This window comes from Solanum dulcamara, chromosome 2 (assembly GCF_947179165.1).
Source record: "Solanum dulcamara chromosome 2, daSolDulc1.2, whole genome shotgun sequence".
In the NCBI taxonomy this organism is placed as follows: domain Eukaryota; kingdom Viridiplantae; phylum Streptophyta; class Magnoliopsida; order Solanales; family Solanaceae; genus Solanum; species Solanum dulcamara.
In genome coordinates, this window is record NC_077238.1 from 12,355,605 (window position 1) to 12,380,225 (window position 24,621).

General features: G+C 35.5%; 1 protein-coding gene across 1 annotated transcript; it reads right to left on the bottom strand.

Annotated features, from left to right (window-relative positions):
* Positions 1-13,015: 13,015 nt before the first annotated feature.
* On the bottom strand, positions 13,016-13,748 carry LOC129875568 (nuclear transcription factor Y subunit B-1-like). The gene has a single exon (XM_055950876.1). The coding sequence runs from the start codon at positions 13,746-13,748 to the stop codon at positions 13,164-13,166; it is 585 nt and encodes a 194-aa protein (XP_055806851.1). The 3' UTR covers positions 13,016-13,163.
* Positions 13,749-24,621: the final 10,873 nt, after the last annotated feature.

The following is a 24,621-nucleotide window of genomic DNA, read 5'->3' on the forward strand; positions in this document are numbered from 1 at the left end:
ACACGTGCGTGGAAGATACATGGTCCTTGTAAGGCCCCTATGGGTTTTGGTCTGCTATACAACATATATGTATCATTAGGACAGACATGCATCATCCTATGTGATATCAAATTGCATTGCAATAGATCTTATCTATCATCGTAAATTTATGTATATACCCATGTGTTTTGAGATTGATCTATTTGAGGATGATATGACTTATTCAGTAATGATGATGAGTATTGATGATCTATTTTTTATATGAACTATGTAAAGTAGATTGGGTTGATTTTTATGCAGGTTGCAGTTGAGGATGTTTGGTTGGGATGAAATGAGTTTCGGTATTTGTTAGAATTATCTGGTTTTCTTTGTTGTCTTGCTGAGTACCATGTTGTTGGTAGTCATTCCTTTCTATCTACACCTGTGCAGATCCTAAGCCCAAACAGTGACTTGCTTCCATTTATTTTAAATTGAGCCCAGATAGAGAAAACCGAGAGGTAGTTGTTCGTCACCGGCACCCCTTTGTTCCTTTTTGTTATATTTTGCTCTATTCAAGTGAAAAAGATATTGAGACTTGTATAATTCTATTTCTATATATCTAAAGGCTTGTACATGTGACAACCAGGTTTTGGGGGTTATTTTAGATTTGAAAGACTTCCGCGTTTGTATATCTATCTATCTTTTTAAATTATTTCTACCTTATTTTCCACAAATGTTGGGTTTAGGCTGACTTGTATGATGGAAAAGAACAGGTACCATCATATTCAAATTTGGGTCATGACAGATCTAAGGTCTTGTTACCATCAGTTAAAGATTAGGCATGAGGATGTACCTAAAACGGTATTCAGAAATCGATATGGGAATTATGAGTTCTTGGTAATGTCATTTTTGTTGACAAATGCACCTACAACCTTCATTAGTTTGATGAATATGGTGTTCAAACCATTCCTAGATTCTTTTGTAATTATGTTCATAAATGACATTTGGTCTATTCAAAGAGTAAGAAAGAACATGGAGCCATCTTCGTATTGTTCTAGATGTCTTGGAAACATAAATTGTATGCAATATTTTCTAAGTGTGAATTTTGGTTGTCTTTTGTGGCCTTTTTGGAGCATATGGTTTCAAAAGAAGGGGTGATAGTAGATCCCTAATAGATTGAAGTAGTCAAAAACTGGGTTCGACCAAGTTCTGTGATTGAGGTTAGAAGATGTTTAGGGCTTTCCAGATACTATATGTGGTTTATAAAGATTTTTTCTTATATTTCCACACACTTGACAAGGAATACTCAAAAAGAGGTACTCGTTTGAGTGGACTGACAAATGTGAAGAGAGCTTCCAAAGGCTCAAGACTCCTCTAACCACGATACCTATCTTGACATTACCAGTTGAAGTTAAGGATTTCATTGTGTATTGTGATGCTTCATATTCTGGTCTGGGTGATGTGTTGATATAGGACATACATGTCATAGCTTATGCCTTAAATTAGTTGAAGGTTTATGAGAGGAAATACCTGATGCATGATTTAGACTTGGTAGCGGTAGTATTTGCTGTCAAGATTTGGCGACATTATTTGTATGGTGTCAAGGGTGAAATGTTTACTGATCATCGCAGTCTACTATATGTATTCTCTCATAAAGACTTAAATTTGAGACAACAAATGTGTATGGAGCTTATTAAAGATTATGATGTCACCATTAGTATCATCCTAGTAAGGCTAATATGGTTCAGATGCATTAAGCCCAAAACCAGTGAGTATGGTCAGTCTTGCTTGTTTGGGTGTTTCTAAGAGACCCTTGGCTAGGGAAATTCAAGCTTTGGGGATCAATTTCATGAAGCTAGACATCTCAAAGAAAGGTGGGGTGCTGGCCAATATTGAGGTTAGGCCCACTTTCATTGAAGAGATCAAGACCAAGCACTTTGAGGATGAGAGTTTGAATAAGCTTGGAAAGAAATATCTGGCAAAGCACATGATGCAGCTTTTGATGCAATTGGGGTACTCAGTTTTAGGGGAAGGATTTGTGTCCCTCGTATGGAGGATTTAATTCAAAAGCTGTTGATAGAGTATCATTATTCGCAGGACTTCTATCCATCCAGGTATGACCAAGATGTATCCATATTTGAAGTGGCTTTACTAGTGGTCTGGTATGAAGAAATACATAGCCGAGTTTGTGGCTAAGTGTCAAAACTGTCAGCTAGTGAAGTATGAGCATCAAAGGCCTGTAGGGTTACTTTAGAGGATGCCTATTCCTGAATGGAAGTGAGAATGGATAGCTATAGATTTTATGGTGGGTCTTACCAAGACCTTGGAAAAGTTTGAATCCATTTGGGTTGTGGTTGAAAGAATGACGAAGTCAGCCCATTTCATTCTAGTTAGAGTGGACCATAATGCTCAGCAGTTGGTAAATATTTATGTGAATAAGATAGTATGGCTACATGGGGTTCCCCTTTCTATTATCTCAGACCATGGTTCGTAGTTTACATTACAGTTTTGGGGGAAATTGTATGATGAGTTAGGCACTCAAGTCACTTTCAGCACAGCCTTCCATCCAATGATTGAAGGGCAATCAAAAAGAATATTATAAGTATTGGAAGATATATTGATGGCATGTGTAGATGACTTTGGAGGACATTGGGATAAATTCCTACCTTTGTGTGAGTTCTCCTATAAATATAGTCATCACTCCAGCATTGACATAACACCATTTAAAGCACTTTATGGAAGGGGATATAGATCGCTCATAGGGTAGTTCGAGACTGGAGATGTGAAACCTTTGTGGGTTTATCTGGTGAGAGATGTTTAAGATAAGGCAAGGAGTATCCAAGCTAAACTTCTAGCAGCCCAAAGTCGACAGAAAGAGCATACAGATTGCAAGGTGAGGGATATGATATTTCAGCCAGGTGAATAAGTTCTTCTAAAGGTGTCACCCATAAAATGTGTGATAAGATTCAACAAGAAAGGAAATCTTAGTCCTCGCTACATTGACCCATTCTAGATTCTTGATTATGTAGGGTCAGTGTCTTACAAGTTGGCTCTACCGCCTAACTTATCTGGAGTCCATCCAGTGTTCCATGTGTCTATGTTGAAGAAGTACTATGGAGATGGAGATATTATCAATAAGTGGGACTCATTTTTATTAGAAAAATATCTTCAATATGAAGAAGAACCAATTGTAATTCTTGATCGTGATTTCCGAAAGTTGAGAATCAAAGAGATTAAGTTAGTAAAGGTTCAATGGAAGCATCACTGGATTGAGGAAGCTAAATGGAAAAATGAGAAGGACATGTGAGACAAATATCCTCAATTGTTTAACGATTCAGGTTCTACTTTTTCTTTGTCTTAGCCCAGTTTTCCCTATTTTGATCACTCAAGTACGAGTGATGGATAAATTAGTAGCTATTGTAACAACCTGATTCTGTTTTTATGGATAAGCTAATAGAGAAATAATTTGGGCTAGAATACTTCTAAGTAGTTAGTTGGAAATTTAAGCCTAGGCAAGACTTGCATGAAATCTTAGTCAGGTGAGGTTTGGGTAATCTGGTAATAGATGGGGGATTTATTTATGTTTGAGTTGATAGCCAAGACATTAAGGAGCCTAAATGTTTTTACAGAATCGAATTTGGGCGAGTAAAACTCCCATAATTGATCTTAGCATGAATGAGTTGTTTTAGAACATCAAGGTTGGAGGGTGTGTTGAGAAATGGAGGTTTGCGATGCAAATCCCAATTTTTTTCATTTGTGCAACCCGCCACAGTGGGATTATTCCTACTATGGCTCCATGGAAGGGTAAGTTGTATCATTGTGGGATAGTCTTAGATTTAAATGGGGAAAAGTCCCAAAACAGTTTTCATTTCTCCCACTTCGTTCTTGAGAGACCAGAAGCAACCTAGGGCAATTTTCCTTCAGTTTTCCAATAATTTTTGTGCTAAAGGTAAGTTAATGATTCCTCTAACTTGTTAATTGATTCCTAGACCTTAGAATCTATGGGAATTCTGTTAGGGGAAGGTTTTAGCCTGAATTAATGGTAGGAAAAGCCCTATTTGGGGGGAGATGATCTTGAAAGTAACCAGGGGTTGGTATTTTGATACAATCCAGTTATAGTAGGCCATTTTTCATTGATTCCTTGTAATCCTTGTTTGTTTTAGATCAAGAACAAGCAAAAATACTTTGGAAAAGGAAAGCTCCAGTTCTTTAGATTTCCCAAGGCTTGTTTCGAGGTAGGTGATGGTTTATTTCATATATGTGTTATATATGCTTGTTAATTCAGATTGATAGTATTACATGCATGTATATCACTAGGGAATAATGTAATGAACTTAATGAAATGACTATGGTTATCAATTGCATGCAATGAACTTGATACTTAATTTTACAAGATGCGAACTATTCATTGTTGATTGTGATTGTGATTATAATTGTGGTTGTTGAATCGGATACCATGCCGTATATATTGTATCAGTGTCTTGCCGACATATAATTAGATCAGGTACCACATCGGTACGTATTGGATTGGGTGTCACGCCCATACATATTAGATAGGGTACCACATGGGTACAAACTAACAATTTAGATATGGGTTCCATGAGAGGACCATTGTTGACTGTTATATTTGAGATTGACACTATGAAACTATATATTTCTTATGAAATAACTATTGTTAATGTGATTCTATATATGCCTGTCTTTACTATATTATGGTTATCTATGTATATTCCATTTACTGGAATAGCCACATGATCCTACCAGTACTTCGTTGACTATGTGTATGATACTGTACTTATGCTTTCCTTGTTGAATATAAGGTATCTTCAGGCGGCTACTGAAAGACCTTCACTAGGAGACCACTAACCGTTCGAATCCAAGGGTGAATCAATTCTTTTAGGCTGTCGTGGATTCTTCTAGAATCTCAGTCCTAATTGTCAATCCTCTTCAAAATCTGATATGGGCCCACATAGTGGGGACTTAGTTTCCCTTTCTTATCAAAACGCATCACACACTTCATCAATGAATTTTTCAAGTAAATCCAATCATTAACCTCAAATTCAAGTTCCCTTCTCCTCACATCTGAATATGACTTTTGTCGACTCTAGGCTATCTTCAATCTTTCTCTAATCAACCTCACCTTCTCCATAGCCTCATGAACCAACTCGGTTCCTATAAATGCAACTTCACCTACTTTGAACCAATCAATAAGAGACCTACACCTCTTACCATATAAGGTCTCAAATGGAGCCATCTGGATGCTAGAATGGTAACTGTTATTATAGAAAAAATCTATCAATATCAAATGATCATCCCATTTAGATTTAAAATCAATAAAACATGCTCTCAATATGTCCTCTAAGGTATGAATGGTACGCTTGGTCTGGCTAGCCTTTCGAGGTTTAAAAGTTGTACGAAGCTTCACTAAGAACCAAGACCCTTTTGAAAAAATCACCAAAACTGAGATATAAATTGAGTACCTCGATCCGAAATGATAGACAATGGGACACCATGAAGCTTAACAGACACCCGGATATATAATCTAGCATTGTCCCCAATTGAATATGAAGTCTTGACAAGAAGAAAATGAGTTGACTTAGTCATTTGGTCAACAACCACCCAAATCAAATCATGCTGCCTATGAGTACGAGGCAAACCTATAATAAAGTCCATATTCTAGGCTTCCCACTTTCAAGTAGGAATCTCAATATCTTGAGCCAAACCTCCCAGTTTTTTATTCTCAACTTTCACATGTTGACAATTAGGACTTAAATTCTCATTTTACTAAAAACCCATGTTCTTGAAAAAGTTCCCAAAGTTTGAGTTTTAAATCAATGATTTGATGATTAAATCATGAAATAATAATTAGGTAATGAAGGAATGGGATCAAAATCACTTAAAAATGAAAAATCTTGAAAATCATCTTTAACATCGCCAATCTCGAGCTCTTAGGGTTTAAAAATGGTGAAATAGGGAAGAAACCTTGACTTTTTGGAATGTCAGTTTGTCCAGGTCACTTTACTCATCGCAATTGCGATGAAAAACCAAGATCAACCCTTTAATTTGCCTACGCGATCACGAAGGGTAGCATGTGATTGTGCAGCCTGAAGTACTATGACCTACGCAATTACGACAACCCCCCCTAATCGCAATGCACCATATAAATCTGTAAGACCTCGACTTTTTAAAATGTCTAAATTAACTGGTACTTTCGTGGAAAGACTAAAAGTGATTAATATATTAAGACCGGCAAGTGAAGTGGTTAACGATCAAAGAGGTTGTGTCCATCAAAGTATTTTGGAGAAATCAACAAGTAGAGAGTGCTACAAGGGAAGCGGAGGCGGATATGATAAAATGATACCCATATCTCTTTCCATCTACTCAAGCCTAAAGTAGTAAGTCATTCTTATTTAAATCGGTCGAATTCCTACGTATTCAGTTCTTCCTATGTCATCCATATGCATGCATGTTCATGAAGATTAATTTTAAGTCATGTTTTATGTTAAGCTTGAAAATCTCATGTTCTATGAATTTTAAGATGTCATGATATTCATATTGAGTTGCTAGTCCTCTTTTCGTGTATTTCCTACACTAGTTGAATCTCATTCGAGGATGAACGTTCTCAAGGAGGACATATTGTAAAACCCCGAAAGTCTAAAAAAAAGAAAAATCTCTCAAAGTGTGACTGTCTCTTAGTCTACTACTCCCAACATGACTCGTAGTCACTCCTACGATTCGTAGGTACGAGCCTAGAGGGATCTCTTGAGCCTATTCACGACCAAACTCAAAAAAGGTCCCTATGACTCAAAAGGATGAGTCATAGTCTTGATGATGAGTCATAAGGATGACTCATAACAAAAGTTCAGAGACTCATATTTTTACACGTTTTTAGACCTGTAGGACGACTAAGGTCTACAACTAGTAAGAATAGTGACAAGTCGTAACCATGACTCATAGAGATGAATCATAGGCTTGGAATTCAGGGTTTTTCTTGGACCAGTAGCACAACTCAAGTCTATGACCCGTAAACTTGAAGATGAATCGTAGAGCCCAACTTGTAGGGTCAAGTGTAAGAGTTTAATGAAGGGTAATATTGTCTTTTCCCCAAGTTTGGTACAATGTACCTAGACACTTTTATAGCCAAGTTCAAAACCTATAAACACCAACACTTTAAATTCCCTTACTATTCCAAATCATTCTTCTAAATTCCCCAAGTTAAGACTAATTAATTTTCTCAAGGTTCTTCTCCAAATTCCAAGCTAAGGTTTCAAGAGCAATCAGTTCTTCTTCACTTTCTGAGTTAATTGATCAAGGTATGTGGGGATTGATCCATGGTTCCTTTTACCTATGTAGTCTCAAGGTTTTCCTAAAAAATATCTTTAAATTTCATTGGTTTTCTAACCCTAGTTTGATGAATTTCATTGGGCTATTTCAATTACATATTTAGTTGTTATCAATCATCATTATAAGCATTATTCTACATTAATTGGATGATTTCAAGTTGAAATATGAATGCCCATGCATGAAGCTATTTTCAATGATGATTTAAATGAATTATGATTATGAAGTTCAATGATTTTCAAAGAAAGCTTTTATGAATGAAGTTGAGATTTATGATTTGAATGATGAAAGTTATAATGATGATCAATGATGATCCAAGAAAGTTATTATGGTGTGATAAGGATAATTTTCACACAAATTATGATTAAAGATGGTGATAAGTACAATTCTTACCAAGGTTTATGGATTCTTATGAATCACTAAAGTCAATGAGCTACTCTGATGATTATTTTCATGATGAAGTTAATGATGATGTTTCAATGGTTTAATAATTTCTATTGGGATATTGACTAAGCACCGAGAGGAATTTTAGGTGGGGTTTGGTCCGATAACGTAGTTAGTTACCCAAGGGAATCCTAGTAACAACCTAAAGTCCCAAACTACGTTGCCCCCATAGGTTGGCTTATGACTTATCTAGTGGATCCACATATAGCTCTTGATGTTAAAGTTGTTCTCATGGGGTCTACCTTGACAAGTAGCCTCCCTCTTCTCGATGTGAGAGTTACATCGTATTCTATGTTATAACTCGCATTGTCTTAGATGTTGGTTAAAGGTCTTATCTCACACAAGTTATGTAAAAAGGTAAGTTTTACTATAAAGTTTTATGATGCTTTGACCACAAGTTTTTATGTGTGTTCAAATGCTTTTAAGCTTTAGTCATGTTCATTTATGATTGGTCATGCATCCTATTTCATATTGCTCATGTTCATGCATACCTCACATACTTAGTACCTTCTATGTACTAATGCATGCATATATTATCTCATAATGTAGGAATGGACCATACTCACACTCCTCACATTTGTGGCTAGAGTAGACTTAGCATTCTTGAGTTTTGATTGGTGAATCCTCATTTATCAAGGTCTAGATTTCCTTTCTTATGTTTCTTTGACTTTTTTCTATGATTCGGGTGAGCTAGGAGCTTTTCTTAAGCCCCCATCAAAGTCTAGTATAGAGGCATGTTTAGATGTTGAAAAATTGATGTAGTCCATTTTGGACATTGGGATTGAGTTTACTTTCCTTCGACTTCTATTTTGAGTTGATGTTTTCACTTATTTCATTATTTTCATTTACCTTATCTTGCAATGTATGTTAAGATGGCTTGGTTGGGCTCCATTGAGTTTACGATCGTCGTGTCACGACTGGGCCCTAGATTGGGATGTGACACATGGTGAGCACCATAACCCGTGGTTCCCTCCGTGGTGGAAAAATTCCTCAAATCCATCTCACCCTTAAGACCACGACCCATATTGGACTTCACGTACTGTGGTGGTCCCCCGTCCAGGTGAATTTTTTGAGTTTAAGTTAAGGGGTGTTTTGGTGTTTTTTGTGTTTTCATTAATGAATATTGATGGTTTTGGGGGGTTATACTAACCTATTGACTACCTTAATCCCTCCTAACCCTCTCATTATCATCCAAACACTAAAAATGAAAATATTCTCTCTAAACGTGTTCTCTCAAGAGTCTTCTTCTTCCTCAAGCAATTCAAAGGATTTCTTCAAGGTCAAAGCCTCAATTCCTTTCATATTAGTCTCCTAAGATTAAAGGTATGTGGGAATACTTCCTTGGGCCCCTTTCACCCATGGAATCTCAAGCTTTCTCCCAAAATCTCTTATGAATTTCTTCTTCTATAAGCCCTAATTTCATGAATTGCATCGGGTCTTAATTATGATATATTTCATTTCTATTAGACTAATTATACAAAATTCACATCATATTTCCTGATTTCAAGATGAATTTCAGTGACCCATGCTATATGCTAGTTTCAAGTTGTTTTCAATGAAATACGATCATGAATTTCAAGTGATTTCAATGAAAGCATTATGAATGATTTGTAAAGTTTATGAATGATCCATGAAAAATTATTAATAATGTTTTAATGATGGTTTAAGTAAAAATTTATAGTGTGATAAGGTAGTTATCACACAATCATGTTAAAGAGGTGATAAGAACAATTCTCACCAACTGGTGGATTTTTATGAATCAATCATGTTAATGAGCTATTCTATGATTTTCTTTTGATTAGGATTGATATCTATTATTTTCTTTCCTATATGATGTTAATGACTATGTTTACATCAAGTTCTATTGGGATAATGGCTAAGCACCGAGAGGACTTTAAGGTGGGGTTCGGTCCGGTAGATATTGTAGCTACTCAAGGAAATCCTAGTAGCAACCTTTAGTCCCTAACTATGTTTCCTGTGTAGGTTTATGATTATAATATGGCATAGCTAGTGGATCTACATATAGCACAAAGTTAGAGAAAGTACCATCAAGGAGTCTATCGTGGCAAAGTAGTGTCCCTCTTCTCGATGCGGGGAACATCAAATTCTATATTATAGCTCGCATAGTCTTATATATTGGTTAAAGGACCTATCTCACATCAAGGTAAAACAAAATGTATAAGGTTGTCATGATGATGTTTTGTTGTATTAACCAATGATTATGATTTTTTAAGGTATTAATGGTTTTACTCAAGTTGTTTTAAGATATTGGTCTTGTATCTCATGATTCATATTTATTATGTCCTAAATTCATTATTCATACATACTTCTCACATACTTAGTGAATTCCATTTACTAATGCATACTTTTACTTACATTGCATCATGAAGTAGGGTCCAACAATCACGCTCGTCCTCCCGTTCATTGCTAGAGCTACAGTTGTACTTATGGTGAGTGCTCATGTTTCAAGGACAAGATATTCTATTTTCTTGATGACTTATGAGTATTTTATCTTTTATATTGGGTGAGCTAGGATCGTTTCCTAAGATCCCTTCTAGTTAGTAGAAGCATGTTGGATGTATGGAGTCTATGTTGTCTTTCATTCGAGTTGGAGACATATGTTTTTTATTGAGACTTTACTTCCGCATTTATGTCATAGTGTGTTGCTTTACTTACCTTATGTATTCTCATGTATGATATGCTAAGAGGCTTGGTTGGGGTCCCTCAGGATTCTAATGACCGTGTCGTACATAAGGGTCTAGCATGGGTCGTGACATACATCGATATAGATCAACAAGTTGCCATTTTATTACCCCTGTTCTTCGTTAATAAGATCAATCAACATGAACAGTAACCCGAATCAATTCCCATTACTCTCCAATACTCATAATAAGAAATATGAGATTCTACAAGATTTAACAAAGTTTTAGAAGTTCATTTGCCTCAATTTCAATCACAACTATCTCAAAACTTGGGCCTTCCCTTTTCGTCGACTCTCTGAATCAACAAAATCTATTCAAATATGAATTCTCAATAAGAATACAAGCACAATGACACCCAAATCATCAATTTTGGAAATAGGGGCCAAAATCGATCCAAAAACTCAATTTCGAAAATGTAGGGGTAAATCTAGAAATTTTTATATGAAAACGTTCTTCAAAGCATTTAGAACCCATTGGTAAAAAATTATTTCGAAAATAGAGTTGAATTCAACTCAAAATCATCATTTTAAGAAAAGTTTGTTTTTTTTTAAAAAAAACCCATAATTTAGGGTTCAAAGTCTTGAATTAAAGGATAAAATCTAGTTATGTTTAATGGGTAATAACAAACTTGAGTAGAAATCACTTACACAATCGACAAGACTCAAGAATTCCCTTCCAAATCGCCTATACCGAGCTCCAACACTCAAAAATGGTGAAAATGGGTTGATTCCCAACTTTTGGAAAGAACACTGATCAGGGTAAAGTTACTCTTCACGATTGCAATGGACAACACCTCACGATCACGTTGAGTCAGGAGGTCAACTCAGTTACTAACTTCCATGATCACGACAAAGGCCACACGATCGCGATGATTGAGGAAATCACTGATGTGCGATCGCAACAGGGACCAAAGGATTGAGATACACCCAAAAGAAAAGCTACACAATAATGATGAGAGTTCCATGATCGCGATGAACAAAAGGAATGGCACCAGATGATACCAAACCAACAATATCACACAAGAACAAAAGTTCTCAAATGGACCCTTGGGATTCATTTAGAATCTCATGATCACAAACCATATATACTACCCCCACTAAATTTGATGTTTTAGACTCAATGGAGCCATCGAAATTTTAATTCGAGATCTCCTTGACCTAGAATCCGTTTAGTCCCAACTAAACTAGGTATAGGAAGAAGCCCTATCAAATAGAGATATTTTCTTTCGACCATATAGTCAAGGGGCTTTGATTCCCTTTGTATAGGATCATAATCATTATGTAGGAGAGATGGACGAGTGTTTTAAGGCATAGAATTGGAATTAGAGGACTGGTTATCCCTTATGTTCCTGTAATTTAAGACTTAAAAAGACCGAAATGCCTTCTGAGCACCTGAAAAATACACTAAAAAGCTTTCTAGGCCTAAAATCACCTCCTGAATCCAATAGTGTCATTGAAAATCCAATTGGAGTATATGAACTCTGAATGTTGACCAAAAAATCAAACTATAGTCCAAACTTCAGACCTCAAATCCACAAAATAACTCCAAATTTAGAAATGACGACTCTCCTAGATCAAATTTCACATTTTGAAGTTGATGGAACTAAAGGAATTTCATTATGAGACTTGTAGCTCAGGTTGGTACCAAATACCACTTTTGAAAAACTTAAGCCTTCAAAACTCAAAAACTTCCAAAAATCTAAACTTTTCAATGAATTACCAAAACCAAAACGAAACACTAATCAATTATGACTCGGGGTAACTATCCCGAGATGTAAAATGGTAATTTTACAAAAAATTTCAAAAATGACCTTTAGGGTCATTACACAAACTCTCTTTTGGCCCCTTTAAAACATTTACAAGTTCCTATTTAGTTAGAGTTATCATAATAAGACATTTCTATTGGTATCGTCATACTAAGACTTGCAAGTCATTTTAACAATGCCAAAATATATGATTTACCATTTAAAACTATTAACCCATCCTTTGAAAACCAATGATTCATTTAGGCTAAAGCATTCAATTTAATGCCATCATCCAAGTTACAAGACAACATATAAAAAGCAATATCATTAACATTTAACAGGGATAGGAAAATTACTCTTTGCTCATCATTTTAAAGCAAAGCTCTTGAAAGACTTAGAGATTTCGAAATCTGTTATTTATACTGAAAAACTCTTTTAAAAATGTTGTTGAAATCTAAAAGAAGAAAGAAAATTTTCAAATTGACTGTTTGGTATGACAATTGATTTACATAACTAAATTTAGGTTTTCAAATAATATCTAATCATCCTACATTCATCTATATAAGGTGGTCGAACCGGCTCACCGAATATCCATTGAGTTTTGTATATTGTATCATTTCAATATTAGTGCTACTCATCACAAACATATTACCATGTTAGTTATATCATTTTCAAATATTAGGACTAATTAACATGGTGTTTGATTGATTACAAGGATTTTGCATCAAAATATATATAAGGAACAAGCAATCACCAACCGAATACTCAAAATAGATAGATAGCAAAATAAACAAACAGCCAATTGGAGGAGCCACCATTTGGCTCACTTAGTTACACATTCTTAAACTTTAAAAATAAGAACTATCCTAGATTGTGAATAAGTCACAAATTAGGTAACATAGAAAAGATAGTCTACTTTCTTCACTGCTCTTGAAGTTTCAACAACAACTTAATTCCTTCAATAGAGAAATTTATCACTCATTTTCCTCCTCCGCAGGAGACTCAACTTCACTATCCACTAAAGCCATTACACAGTGAGAAGTGCTTCCAGTTGATGCATCCCCCTTCATATCACCATTTCTCATCAATGGTGGATACACAAAGTGGTGATGAGCCACAGGAAAATTAGGAGGCAGGTGATAGGGCATGATGTTGCAGCTTGGAGCTTGATCAACCATTGGACGCTTCAACAAAGTCTCCCTTCTTCGAGATCCAGGCTCACCACCATCATCCTTAGGATAACTATGCAAGTACAAAGTCAATGGTTCCATATAGTCATCAAAACCAAACTTGCTCGCGACCCAAAGCACGTCTTTAGCAGTAATAGTGTTGCGTTGCTCACGCTGGCAATGATCATAGGCTGCGCATGTTACAAAGCATATGAACTCAGAGACACATTCTTTCATGGTCTGTTTGGCTTTATCTGATATCTTAGTATGGGGAGGAAGGCTCATGTGCATGATTTCGACCATATTTGTCATGAATTGGTCTTGCTCCTGAATGATGCATTCATCAACTTCCTGGTTGAGATGAGCAGACAGCTCCATGCTCATCTCCATAGCTTAATTTCACAGAACAACAAAGCATCAGAGTGAAATGAAAAAGAAATATTGTATATATCATCAAAATATTCATCTAATTTCATCAGAACTAGCTAGGCTTTTATAGTCTAATTAAACATTATTAAGTCACATTTTCTATTAACACAAGCTAATGGCACACGGATATATATGTTTCACTAATTATCAACTGGATATGAGAGTAGTACCACAGTAAGACGACACTACGAAATTTGGATAATATTTCATGTAAACACCAAAAGCACGTCTTATTTAATTAGTGTGAATACAGACTAATTAAAGTAACGTAAAAGGCTTCATATATAGTTTTTGTCATCTATCTTATTTTGTCTACTCTTAAACTATTCCTCACATATATCCAAACAATTGCCTTTGATCAAAAAGCTTTTTCTTTTAACGTAACTGTGATATAGGAATAAGATAAAATTTTATTGTAACGAATACTACCCTACCCACTATTTTCATGTTCTGTAGTTGTAGTACCAGTTGTTCTTAATGTTATATGATATGCTTCTTAAACTTTGGATTAAGAAAGGCTTGCTAGATTGTAATTAACTTCTTAAAATTCTTATTTGTTTTGATGATAAGTTTGTTCTGAATTTTAATTTTATGGCAAAAGTAGAGAGTAAAAAAATAATTTTACTCAAGTTAATTAGCTGACACTTACATATATAATATAGGAAGATCTCCTAAAATTGTAACTGACACTTTAGGCAATTTTTATGCCATAATTAAAGCCCTTAATTTGTGTAATACAGCTACCTGATTGTCAAACTTGCTAACTTTAAACGGTTTGTTTCTCCCTCTCTCTTCTTATTATTCTTTTTGGAAGAGAGACACGCGTAAAGAGGGGGTAGAGAGGACATACACAAGATTGCATGCATGCTTTCCACTTGTTTCTATTTTGTCTTTAAAGTTCCAAAACAAAACCAGAAATTGTTGTGTCGATCACCATTACCGTGAATTGATCGATTGATATTTGATATACAAACAACTAGTTTTGCACACATATATATACATATATATATATATATGTATGTATATATGGAAAAAATGCATATATGGTCACTAGCTAATTAAGACGGATATACAGAAAATGATGATACAACAAAACAAGAAATGTACACAAATTGCGGCTCTCCATTTTTATTATCTTCCAAGACTCAATAGATCTAAAGAAGATAATGAAAAATTCAGAGGAATTAATGAAAATTATTAGCTAGCTAACAACCCAAATTAACTCTTCTAAAACAAATCAAATCTTTTTTGCTGTCTTTTTTGGGTCAAGGAATAAATATATAAGGGGCTAGTACTGTGTGTGCTTCAACATATACAAATATTCATGAATATTCCACAACAACAACATGTCCAGTATATATAATTCCACAAGTGGAATCTAGAAGTGTAATGTGTACATAGTCTTACCCCTACCTTGTGAGATAGATTTTACTAGAAACGCTCGACTTGAATAAGCATATCAAATACAAAAATTCACAAAGAGTCTGACCATACATATATAGAGAGAAAGTACTGTGGAATGTATTTGTAAAAATAAAAGAAAAGCTAGATAGCATACCAGGGGAATGGGAACGGGAAGGGGTTGGTTGTCCGCCATTTCCTGAATCATCAATATCATTACTATTATTCATCTCTCTTTCTCTCTCTCTACAGATTTGTATATATTTATGTAAATAGTATGTGGCTCTTGAAAAGTAATAAGTGCCCATATTTATAACTAAAAAATTAAAAGAAAGGGGGGACACATGGCAGCAGGCGGAGCGAACGAGGAGAAGGTATATATTGGGATAAAAAGATTTCACAGTTGGGAAAATGTGCATTGACCGAAAACCTCATAACTATATACTACTACTTCTTTCATCCCAAAATAAGTGTCATTTTAGCTCATTTAACGCCCATTAAGGAAAATAATAAATTGAAGGTTAGTTTACTAAGTTACCTCTATTTATTAGATGTTTTTCATAATTGAGCACTATTAAGAAGAAGTAGTTCTTTAATACCATAGTATAGTTGAAAAACATACTAATTTTTTGTCTTGAATTCCTACGATGACACTTGTTTTGGGATAATTGTGTTTTGCTAAACTGACAGTTATTTTGGGACAGAGGGATTATATATTACTTAGGAGTCGATTGGTTGAGAAAAAGTTATCCCGGAATTAATTATCCGGAGATAAGTTATCCCAAGATAAGTTATTCTATCATGTATATGGGATAACTTATCCTATCATTAAGGTATAAATGGTGGAATAAATAATCCAAGGATTACCTAATACTTTCAACCAAACACAGGATAAAATAATCCTACATTTTATCTCAGAATTATTATACCTTATGTCTTACACCAAACGACTCGCCATAGTTTAATTTTTCCATTTGGCCATTTCCCGTTTACTTTTCTCCTTTCTCAACAATTATCCCCCTATGGCACCTCCATTATAGTGGCTGCATGACTGCTATAGCAGGGATGACTGAACTAGGCCCTAGATAACATGGATTATTTTATTTTACCTCCACTTTTCATTAGTAAAATAGACTATGATTACTCCAAAATACCCCTTAAGCTGCTCCAAGCTTGGGAACTATGTAGGAGAGGGGTTTCAGTTCAAGGAGGGTGTAATACCCCAGAATGTTTTTACAAAGACTCGAATATTTCTCCACGTATGTGTAGACTCGAACCGAAGGACTTGTAATTATATATATGATTTAGGATTAATTCCTTAGTATTTGAAGTGTGTTAGATGTGTTTAGGGGTCATAAGGGATCTCTAACATCAAACCGAGTCCAAAGAATTCCAATCGGTTAAGTTTTCGGATGAGTTAGTACAAGGGTCAACTTTAAACGAGCATATCTCTTAGAATATAATGAATTGGACCACGACCTACCAAATTAAAGTTCTTTAAGTCTTCTTTCCAACGCCACCAAGATTCCAATTTTTAGAGTTCGGAGTCAAAAGTTATGACCCTTTTTCTACAGACTAGTACTGCAGGAATTTTAGGCCTGGACTCTAAACTCAGAAAATTTAGGCTTGGCACTGCAAGGGCGCGATGCGCCATTATAGAGCCAGAAAACAGCCTCAGTAGTTTGGTCCTTTGCATGATATGCTACTATTAGATGTGCAAGGTTTTTAACCCCATTGTTCAGAACCCAGAAGATTTAGGCTTGCCGCTGCAAGGGCGCGATGCGCCACTATAGCACCAGAAAACAACCTTAGTAGTTTGGTCCTTGGCGAGACGCACCACTATTAGGTTGCAGGGTTTTTAAGCTTATTTTAACTTGGCGCTACAGTGGCGCGGCGCGCCACTATAGCACCAGGAGAGTTTTTGCCCAGTTTTCCAAATTTTTGAGAAAGGGAAAATTGGACATTTTTCCTAATTATATATACCCTTACTTGGAATGTTTTGGAATCATTTTTCAGTCCCCTCACCTCCCAAAAACCCTAATCTTCATCCCCTCTTCTCTTCCAAACATCTCCAACAAGAAATCCTTTCTAAAGCTCAAGGATTCAAGATCTTCAAGTTAAGTCTTGGTTTCCGGTGTTTATCTTCAAGCAAGGTATGTAAGTCTAACCTAAAATATGGATTGAGTTCTTCCATATGCCCATAGATGTGTTGGATAGAAGTTGTGAAAGATTTGAACCTTCTATGAAAGTTTTCTTGAAATTTCCTAAACTATAGATTATTACTAAAATGTGTTAATGATGTTCTTGAGTTGACTTTGTTGAGAGTATGGATTCACGTATTCATTCACATGAACCCAAAATAAGATTTCTTTTTGGTCATAATTTACCTTGAGGATGAGATTGATGGTTTTTATATATTATAAAAATAATATTATTTTTCATAGTGAAATGAGGTATTCTTTTACATGAGTTTGATGAAATTGATTTTGAGTTATATGAGAATTGGGATAGTTATGAATGTGAATGACATAAAAACAAATGAAACACTGGTAGAGCTAGAATGTCACTTTTGTTTCTATAAATGGAATATAGAATTAAATAAGAATTTTGGAGCAAGATGTTTGATAATGATGTGGATGATGATGTTTGCCAATGATGTGAATAATGATGTTTGATGATGATGTAAATGGTGATGTTTGATGATGATGTGAGTGATGGTTATCTTTAAACATATGTAGAATGATTGATGAAGACGTATGTTGATGATGATGCTTGAGGTGAAGTGGATTGGAGTCTAATGTGATTATGTGATATGTGATTTGCATAATTTGATTTGATTGGAGTCTTATGAACATTTTGAAAATAAATGATCTTTTGAGAAGGAGTTTTAAATAAATAATTTGTGAACCTTTTTGCATAAACTATTTATACACTATTTTGAGTTTAAAGAATGATTATTTTCATCTTTGATTTAAAAAGGAGTTTAAGTATGAGTTGAGTTTGAGGAGTCTCTAAATTATCATTTTTGAACATGAATATTTTGAATATAAATGAGTTGAGTATTTTTACATTAAAATATCTATTTTGAGTTTGAGTTGAGGAGTTGGAATTATATTTTAAATGCATATAATATTTTCTACATCTATTGAGTTGAGATGGTATCAAATTTAAAGAGAAGAGTTTGATGATTGAGATGAGTTGATTTGAAAGAAGGTCTAATGAGGCCAGATTTAATTTGTGTTTTGAAAAGAGTCCAATGATAATAAATGAGTTGATTTGAAAAAGTCCAATGAGACTAAATGAGTATTTTGAGTATTTTTACTCACTTGATAGATATGAGCATATTGAGTCTTGGGAGGAGTATTGAGCACCGAATTGGGTAAGAGTATAGTCCATACTTGAATCCCATGAACTACGTAGCCAATGTAGGAAGGGATTGTACCGTGTCAGATGTTTCCCTATTTCATTATCTTGAAATGATAGGACTTGATTGATGGATGGATCCATGATTGATTGATTCATTTATACCCTGGCAAAGTATAAACGGACACGGCAACAACGTCGGCTTATTGCACATCACTGGCTCATAGGTGATGTTTGTCGGTTAGAGAAACTCTCAATTGAATGGATTGTGGTTGATATGATTGGTTTGATTGTGATTGTAGATGATTGAGTTGAATTGTAAAACATTGCATAATTTTAATTTGCATATCCATTGAATTGAGTTGATTGCATCTGATTGGGTACGTGATATGGTTGGATTGGATTGGATGATATGTGATTGGATTGTGTATGATTGGATCGGATTAGGTGATATATGATGGATTAGATTAAATGATATGTGATCGGATAGTATACGATTGGATTGGATTGGATCGGATTGTATATGATTTGATTGAACTGTATTATACATGATTGGATTGGATTGTATGGTATATGATTGGTCTTTGTCTAAAAATGTATCATTACTTTAGACTTATGACACTTTGATTGAGTCTCTCTTATCTTTCTGAGTGAGATATTTTGAACTAACGTTACTCTTCCTTGAGGTATGTTTCATTCTGCCATATTACATACTCGTACATTTCATATACTGACGTCCATTTGGACCTGCATCATTTTATGATGCAGAGACAGGTTTAAGAGATCGTCAATAGGAGCACCATTGAGGATCTATACATACTCAGCGTATGGGTGAGTCCTCCCCTATATTCGGAGGACACCGCTTATATTATTCTTGCATTGAGTTAGCCCTTTTCATTTTGATTTGACGTAGCCATAAACATGTCATTGGCACCAATTAGATAGTAGTGATAGAGGCTTCATAGACTAGACAGTGATGGGTCGATTGAGTATTTTCTTTCCTTGAATTATTCTTGTCAAACTAATTTAATTGACAAAGATTGTAGTTGATATGTTGGCCTATAGCCTTTCTTTCTTTAGTTAGAATTATTGATTTAGATTGCCCACTAAATTATTTCTTCATTTTAAACTTTCCGCTGATTGATTGATATGAACAGATGTGTCATTGGACCAAGAGGTTCGCTTGGAGACCAGCAATAGTCTTCGAGTGCCGGTCATGTCTCGGATACCCTCTCGGGGTGTGACAGAGGGTCAATACCCATGGAATTCTGACCTACATCAATTAGGCTACGCTTAATAGAGTAGTTAGATCTGTCTCTAAATTCATAATATATTATAGATTGATGAGAGAATTCATGCATAGGTCTGCGTACATAGAGTCTGGATGATTAGATGTGTTCTTGGTTGTTTTTTAGGGAGGGAGTTTATTGTGTGTGTAATATTGATCCTATGACTAGCAATAGGTGTCTATTTTATAGTTCTTTGATCTTGGAAATCGTACTGAGGGGTTTGATGATATTTTTAATGATTAATTATGGGGGAATAACTGGGTCATAGAGGAATTGGAGAACAGGTTGTAATCTAGGGGAATAGGATGAACGGGAAGGGTACTAGTTTGTGGGAATATGAAGGGAATTCTTGGGAACAAATGTGTACACCTAAGTAGGTCCAGTATCAAACCTTATATTTATATATATATATAGGTGATGGTTGCTATTTTCCCAATTATATAATGTTTGCATGTCAATTGTTTCTATAGTAAAACTTGTACAACGCATGTTACGGGAAAGTATAAGGGTTCAATGTGAAATGATAACTCGTTGGCAATCTCATGCAATTAAGGTGTATTATTTACTTATGTTTACAAGTGTGACTATATTTCATTGTTATTGTGATTATGTTTGTGTGACTATTAATTAGCTCGGATACCATGCCTAGTATAGGATATATCTTGGTTGGCTTGGGTACCATGCCTAGTACGGGATATCTTTCAGTTGGATTGGATACCATACTTGGTACAGGTTACTATATGGTTGGATTGGCTACCACGCCTCGTACGTGTTTGATTGTTCATCTATTTGTTGGTTACATGAATGAATCGGGTTTTATTCATTGTAATATAATTATTACATATTGGTCCATGAGTGGCCTGGTTTTTGTGTTTAAGTGTTGAGTGGTTCTTGTGAAGTCTGGGAATACATGTTAAACACCGTAGATGATGTCTTAAGGGATTCTTCGATGGTCCGTAGGGTTGTTAAGTAAGGCTGTTGACTGAGAGTCTTGTCCATATTTTCTAGCTTGAAATGTATGTGTCTGTCAAGGTGATATGAGACTTATCTGATGGGTTTGAGTCAAGGTGGTTTAGTAAGAGTCTTCCAACTGGTTCACTAAACTGGCAAAGGGCCAGGGTTGTTGGCATGGGATCTTAAATGAGAGTGATGGATCAGCTATCAGGGATGGATAGTGAGTAAATCTGATTCCGAAATTGGAATTAGTAAGGCAAATCTAGTGTTTGGTGATATGGGTAGGCCTGGGAAGCCTTACTATGATAGAAGGTCAGGTTATGATAGGGTATGAAGGGTGGATTGGCTTTTAGTGATGGAGTTGGAAACAAAATGAGTTGGTGGAATTTGAGAGTTAGTGTGTGGAAGATGTATCTGGTAGTAAGTATTGTTGCCACAGGATCGAGGTTGTATAATGTTTCAAGTTGTATATCTTTTCGAATATTTGCATTATATTATGTGATGGATTCTTGTTGTCGAAGATGCCTATGAGTTCTTGTTATTTGTACTGATACTACTCTTGTTATTCCACTTGACATAGTGTGGTTGCAGAGTTAGTGATCTTTCATAGTTGACGACAATAGTGGTCTTCGACAACTTTTACTCCTCTTTCTTTTATGGTGGGAGTTGTGTCTCATTGGTTTTGGTAAGACTACAATGCACACGCTAAGTGGAATTTACCTATTGTGGAATTTTATAGAATTGTAAATTGTGCCTTAGCCCTCTGGAATTCCTTGTTTTAAAAATTTATATGTATAATTGTATATATATAAGCTCTACTAATTTTTGAAACATTGACCACATTTTACAATATGATTCTTTCCTTATGTCACACAAAACAATTGTCTGATTACTTGTCCGAGGCAGAAAATAAAGCAAGCGAAGCTTTGATGATGATTCAAACAGTGAGGTTAAGGACATTCAAGGGGATAATGTCACGCCCCGGGAGGGTACCCAAGACATGGCCGGCACTCGAAAATCATTTTTGGCCTTCAAGCGAACCACTTGGTCCAATCACACTTTTATGCAGTCAAATTCTATCAGCGGAAGACTCAAATCATAAGAATACTATTCATAATAAGGCCAAAGGCCAACCACATCTCCATTCAACAACTAGTAAAAATAAAACTAGTCACAATGAAACAATTTAGCATCATCCACACTCTAGTCTATGAAGCCTCTATCAATAATATAAGAGGTGCCAATAACAGGTTCATGGCAACCACAAATCAAAATAAAGAAAAACTAACTCAAAGATGAAAAGATAACTGCGGTATCTTCCGAAAATAAGGAGGACTCACCAACTAGCTGGAAGTGAATAAATCTTCAACGGTGCGCCTATTGATGATCTCTAGTACCTGTCTCTGCATCATGAAATGATGCAGGCCAAATGGCGTCAGTACGTGGAATGTACGAGTATGTAAAATGGCCGAATGAAACAAATATTAAGGTAGAATCAAATCAACTTGGAACCTCAACTCAGAAGAAGAAACAACTCAATCAAGATGTCCTAAGTCTAAACAAGAATATATGATTTATACAAGACCAATCCCATATAATTCAACCCAATCCATCCCAATCCGACTCAGAGTACTATCAAGACATATATGGGAGTTTCTCTTATCCGACAACCATCACTTATGAGCCAGTGATAGTACAACAAGACGACGTTGTTGCCACGACCGTTCATACCTTGCCAGGGTAAGAACGAATCAACAAATCATGGATCCTTAACCAATCAAGTCCTATTATATCTGGACAGTAATTTGGGAAACATCCGACTTTAATGGTCCAATCTCTTCCTACATTTGGCTATGTAGTTATTGGATTCGAGTTATTACTTACTCTTACCCAATTCAGTGTTCGATAATCCTCCCAAGACCCAATGCTCATAAAACTCTATCCAATCAATTCAATCTAATCATATCAACTAGTCTCATTTGGACACTCATCAATTCATCAATTCTATCCCAAATCAAGCCTCTTGACCAATCATATTATCCAATCAACCCGAATCATATTTTTTCAAGAGTAGTTTAGATATGTATTTATGAAAATATTTAATTCTATACAATCATTTCTCCATTCATTTAGCCAATCTTTTGGGGCTAAATCATGACTCACCAAGACTTTAACTCAATAATTTAGGATACTCAAATACTTAAGTTTATAACAAAAATATGTTTAACAACTCATATCAATCAACTCTTAGACATAACAAAATATGTATAACAACTCATATCAATCAACTCTTAGACATAACAAAATATGTATAACAACTCATATCTATCAACTTTTAGACATAACAAAATATGTATAACAACTCATATCAATCAACTCATATCAAACATGAAGTATTTATCAATTTCTCGACTTATCAATATCAGCATAACAAAATCAAGTTAATAAATGTATAAACTCATTAGGACATAAATCTATCAAGAAAACCCAATTCCTATGAACATTCAATATCAAAGAAGATGTAGGGAACATGGTGAATTCAATCCATGTTTTTAGTAGCCTTACATACCTTAGAATAGATTTTGAAGAAACCTTGATGTTAGGTCTTCAATGAAAAACTTGAATCCTTGATTATTTTTTTTGGGCAAATCTTATTGGAGATGATTTGGAAGAGAGGAGGATGAATATTAGGGTTCTTTGGAGGTGATAAGAATGCAAAATTTATCCCAAAATGTTCCAAGTTCGTATATATAGGTATTAGGTAATTTTCCCAAAATACCCCTACAAAATCTGGAAATTGGTCAAAGTTCGCTGCAGGTCCTCTCTGTTCGACCAAGCATAACTTTTGAATCCAAACTCAGAAAAATACAATCTTGGTGGAGTTGGAAAGAAAACTCAAATAAATTTAATTTGATAGTTCATGGGCCACCCAATTCATTATATTTTAGGAGATATGGTCGTTTGAAGTTGACCCTTATACCAACTCATTCGAAAACTTAGCCGAGAGGAATTCTTTGGACTTGACTTGATTTTTGAGATCCCTTATGACCCTAGATCACATCTAATATACTTTAAATACTTATGAATCAATCATAGATCATATATACAATTTGAAGCATTCGAGTTCAATCCTATACGCATACGAAGAACAATCCGAATCTTAGCGTGGAAATTTTGAGGTGTCACAGATAATGTAACACCCCCCAAAAATTTTCCCTAAGATTCGGACCTTTCTTGTATATGTGTAGGGTCGACCTCATTTATTGTGAAGTATATGCTTGAGTTGAGATGAGTCCTTGAGTAATTGAAGTGTTGGAGGTGATGTGGGGTCTCAAAGGACCCCTAGGACCAAACTAAGTCCAAAAGATTCGTCGTGGCAAAGTTTTAGGATGAGTTCGTTTAAGGGGTCGACTTCTAATGACCTTATCTTCTGAAATATGACAATCTGGGTGGCCCACAACCTACCAAATTAAAGTTCATTGAGTCTTAATTCCAACGCCACCAAGAAAGTAATTTTTGGAGTTCGGAGTTAAAAGATACGACGATCCTAAAATGAACTAGCACGGCAGGAATTTCAGGCCTGGGGTGCAACTGCTAGAAATCTGGGCTTAGCACTGCAGTGGCGCGATGCGCCACTATCGCGCCAGGAACAAGCCTCAGTAGTTTGGCCCCTGGCACGGCGCGCCACTACAAGGTGTGCAGGGTTTTCAAGCCTATTTTCCCAGAACCCATAAAACTTGGGCTTGGCACTGTAAGGGCACAATGCGCCACTATCGCGCCAGGAATAAGCCTCAGTAGTTTGTTCCTTGGCACGATGCGCCACTAAA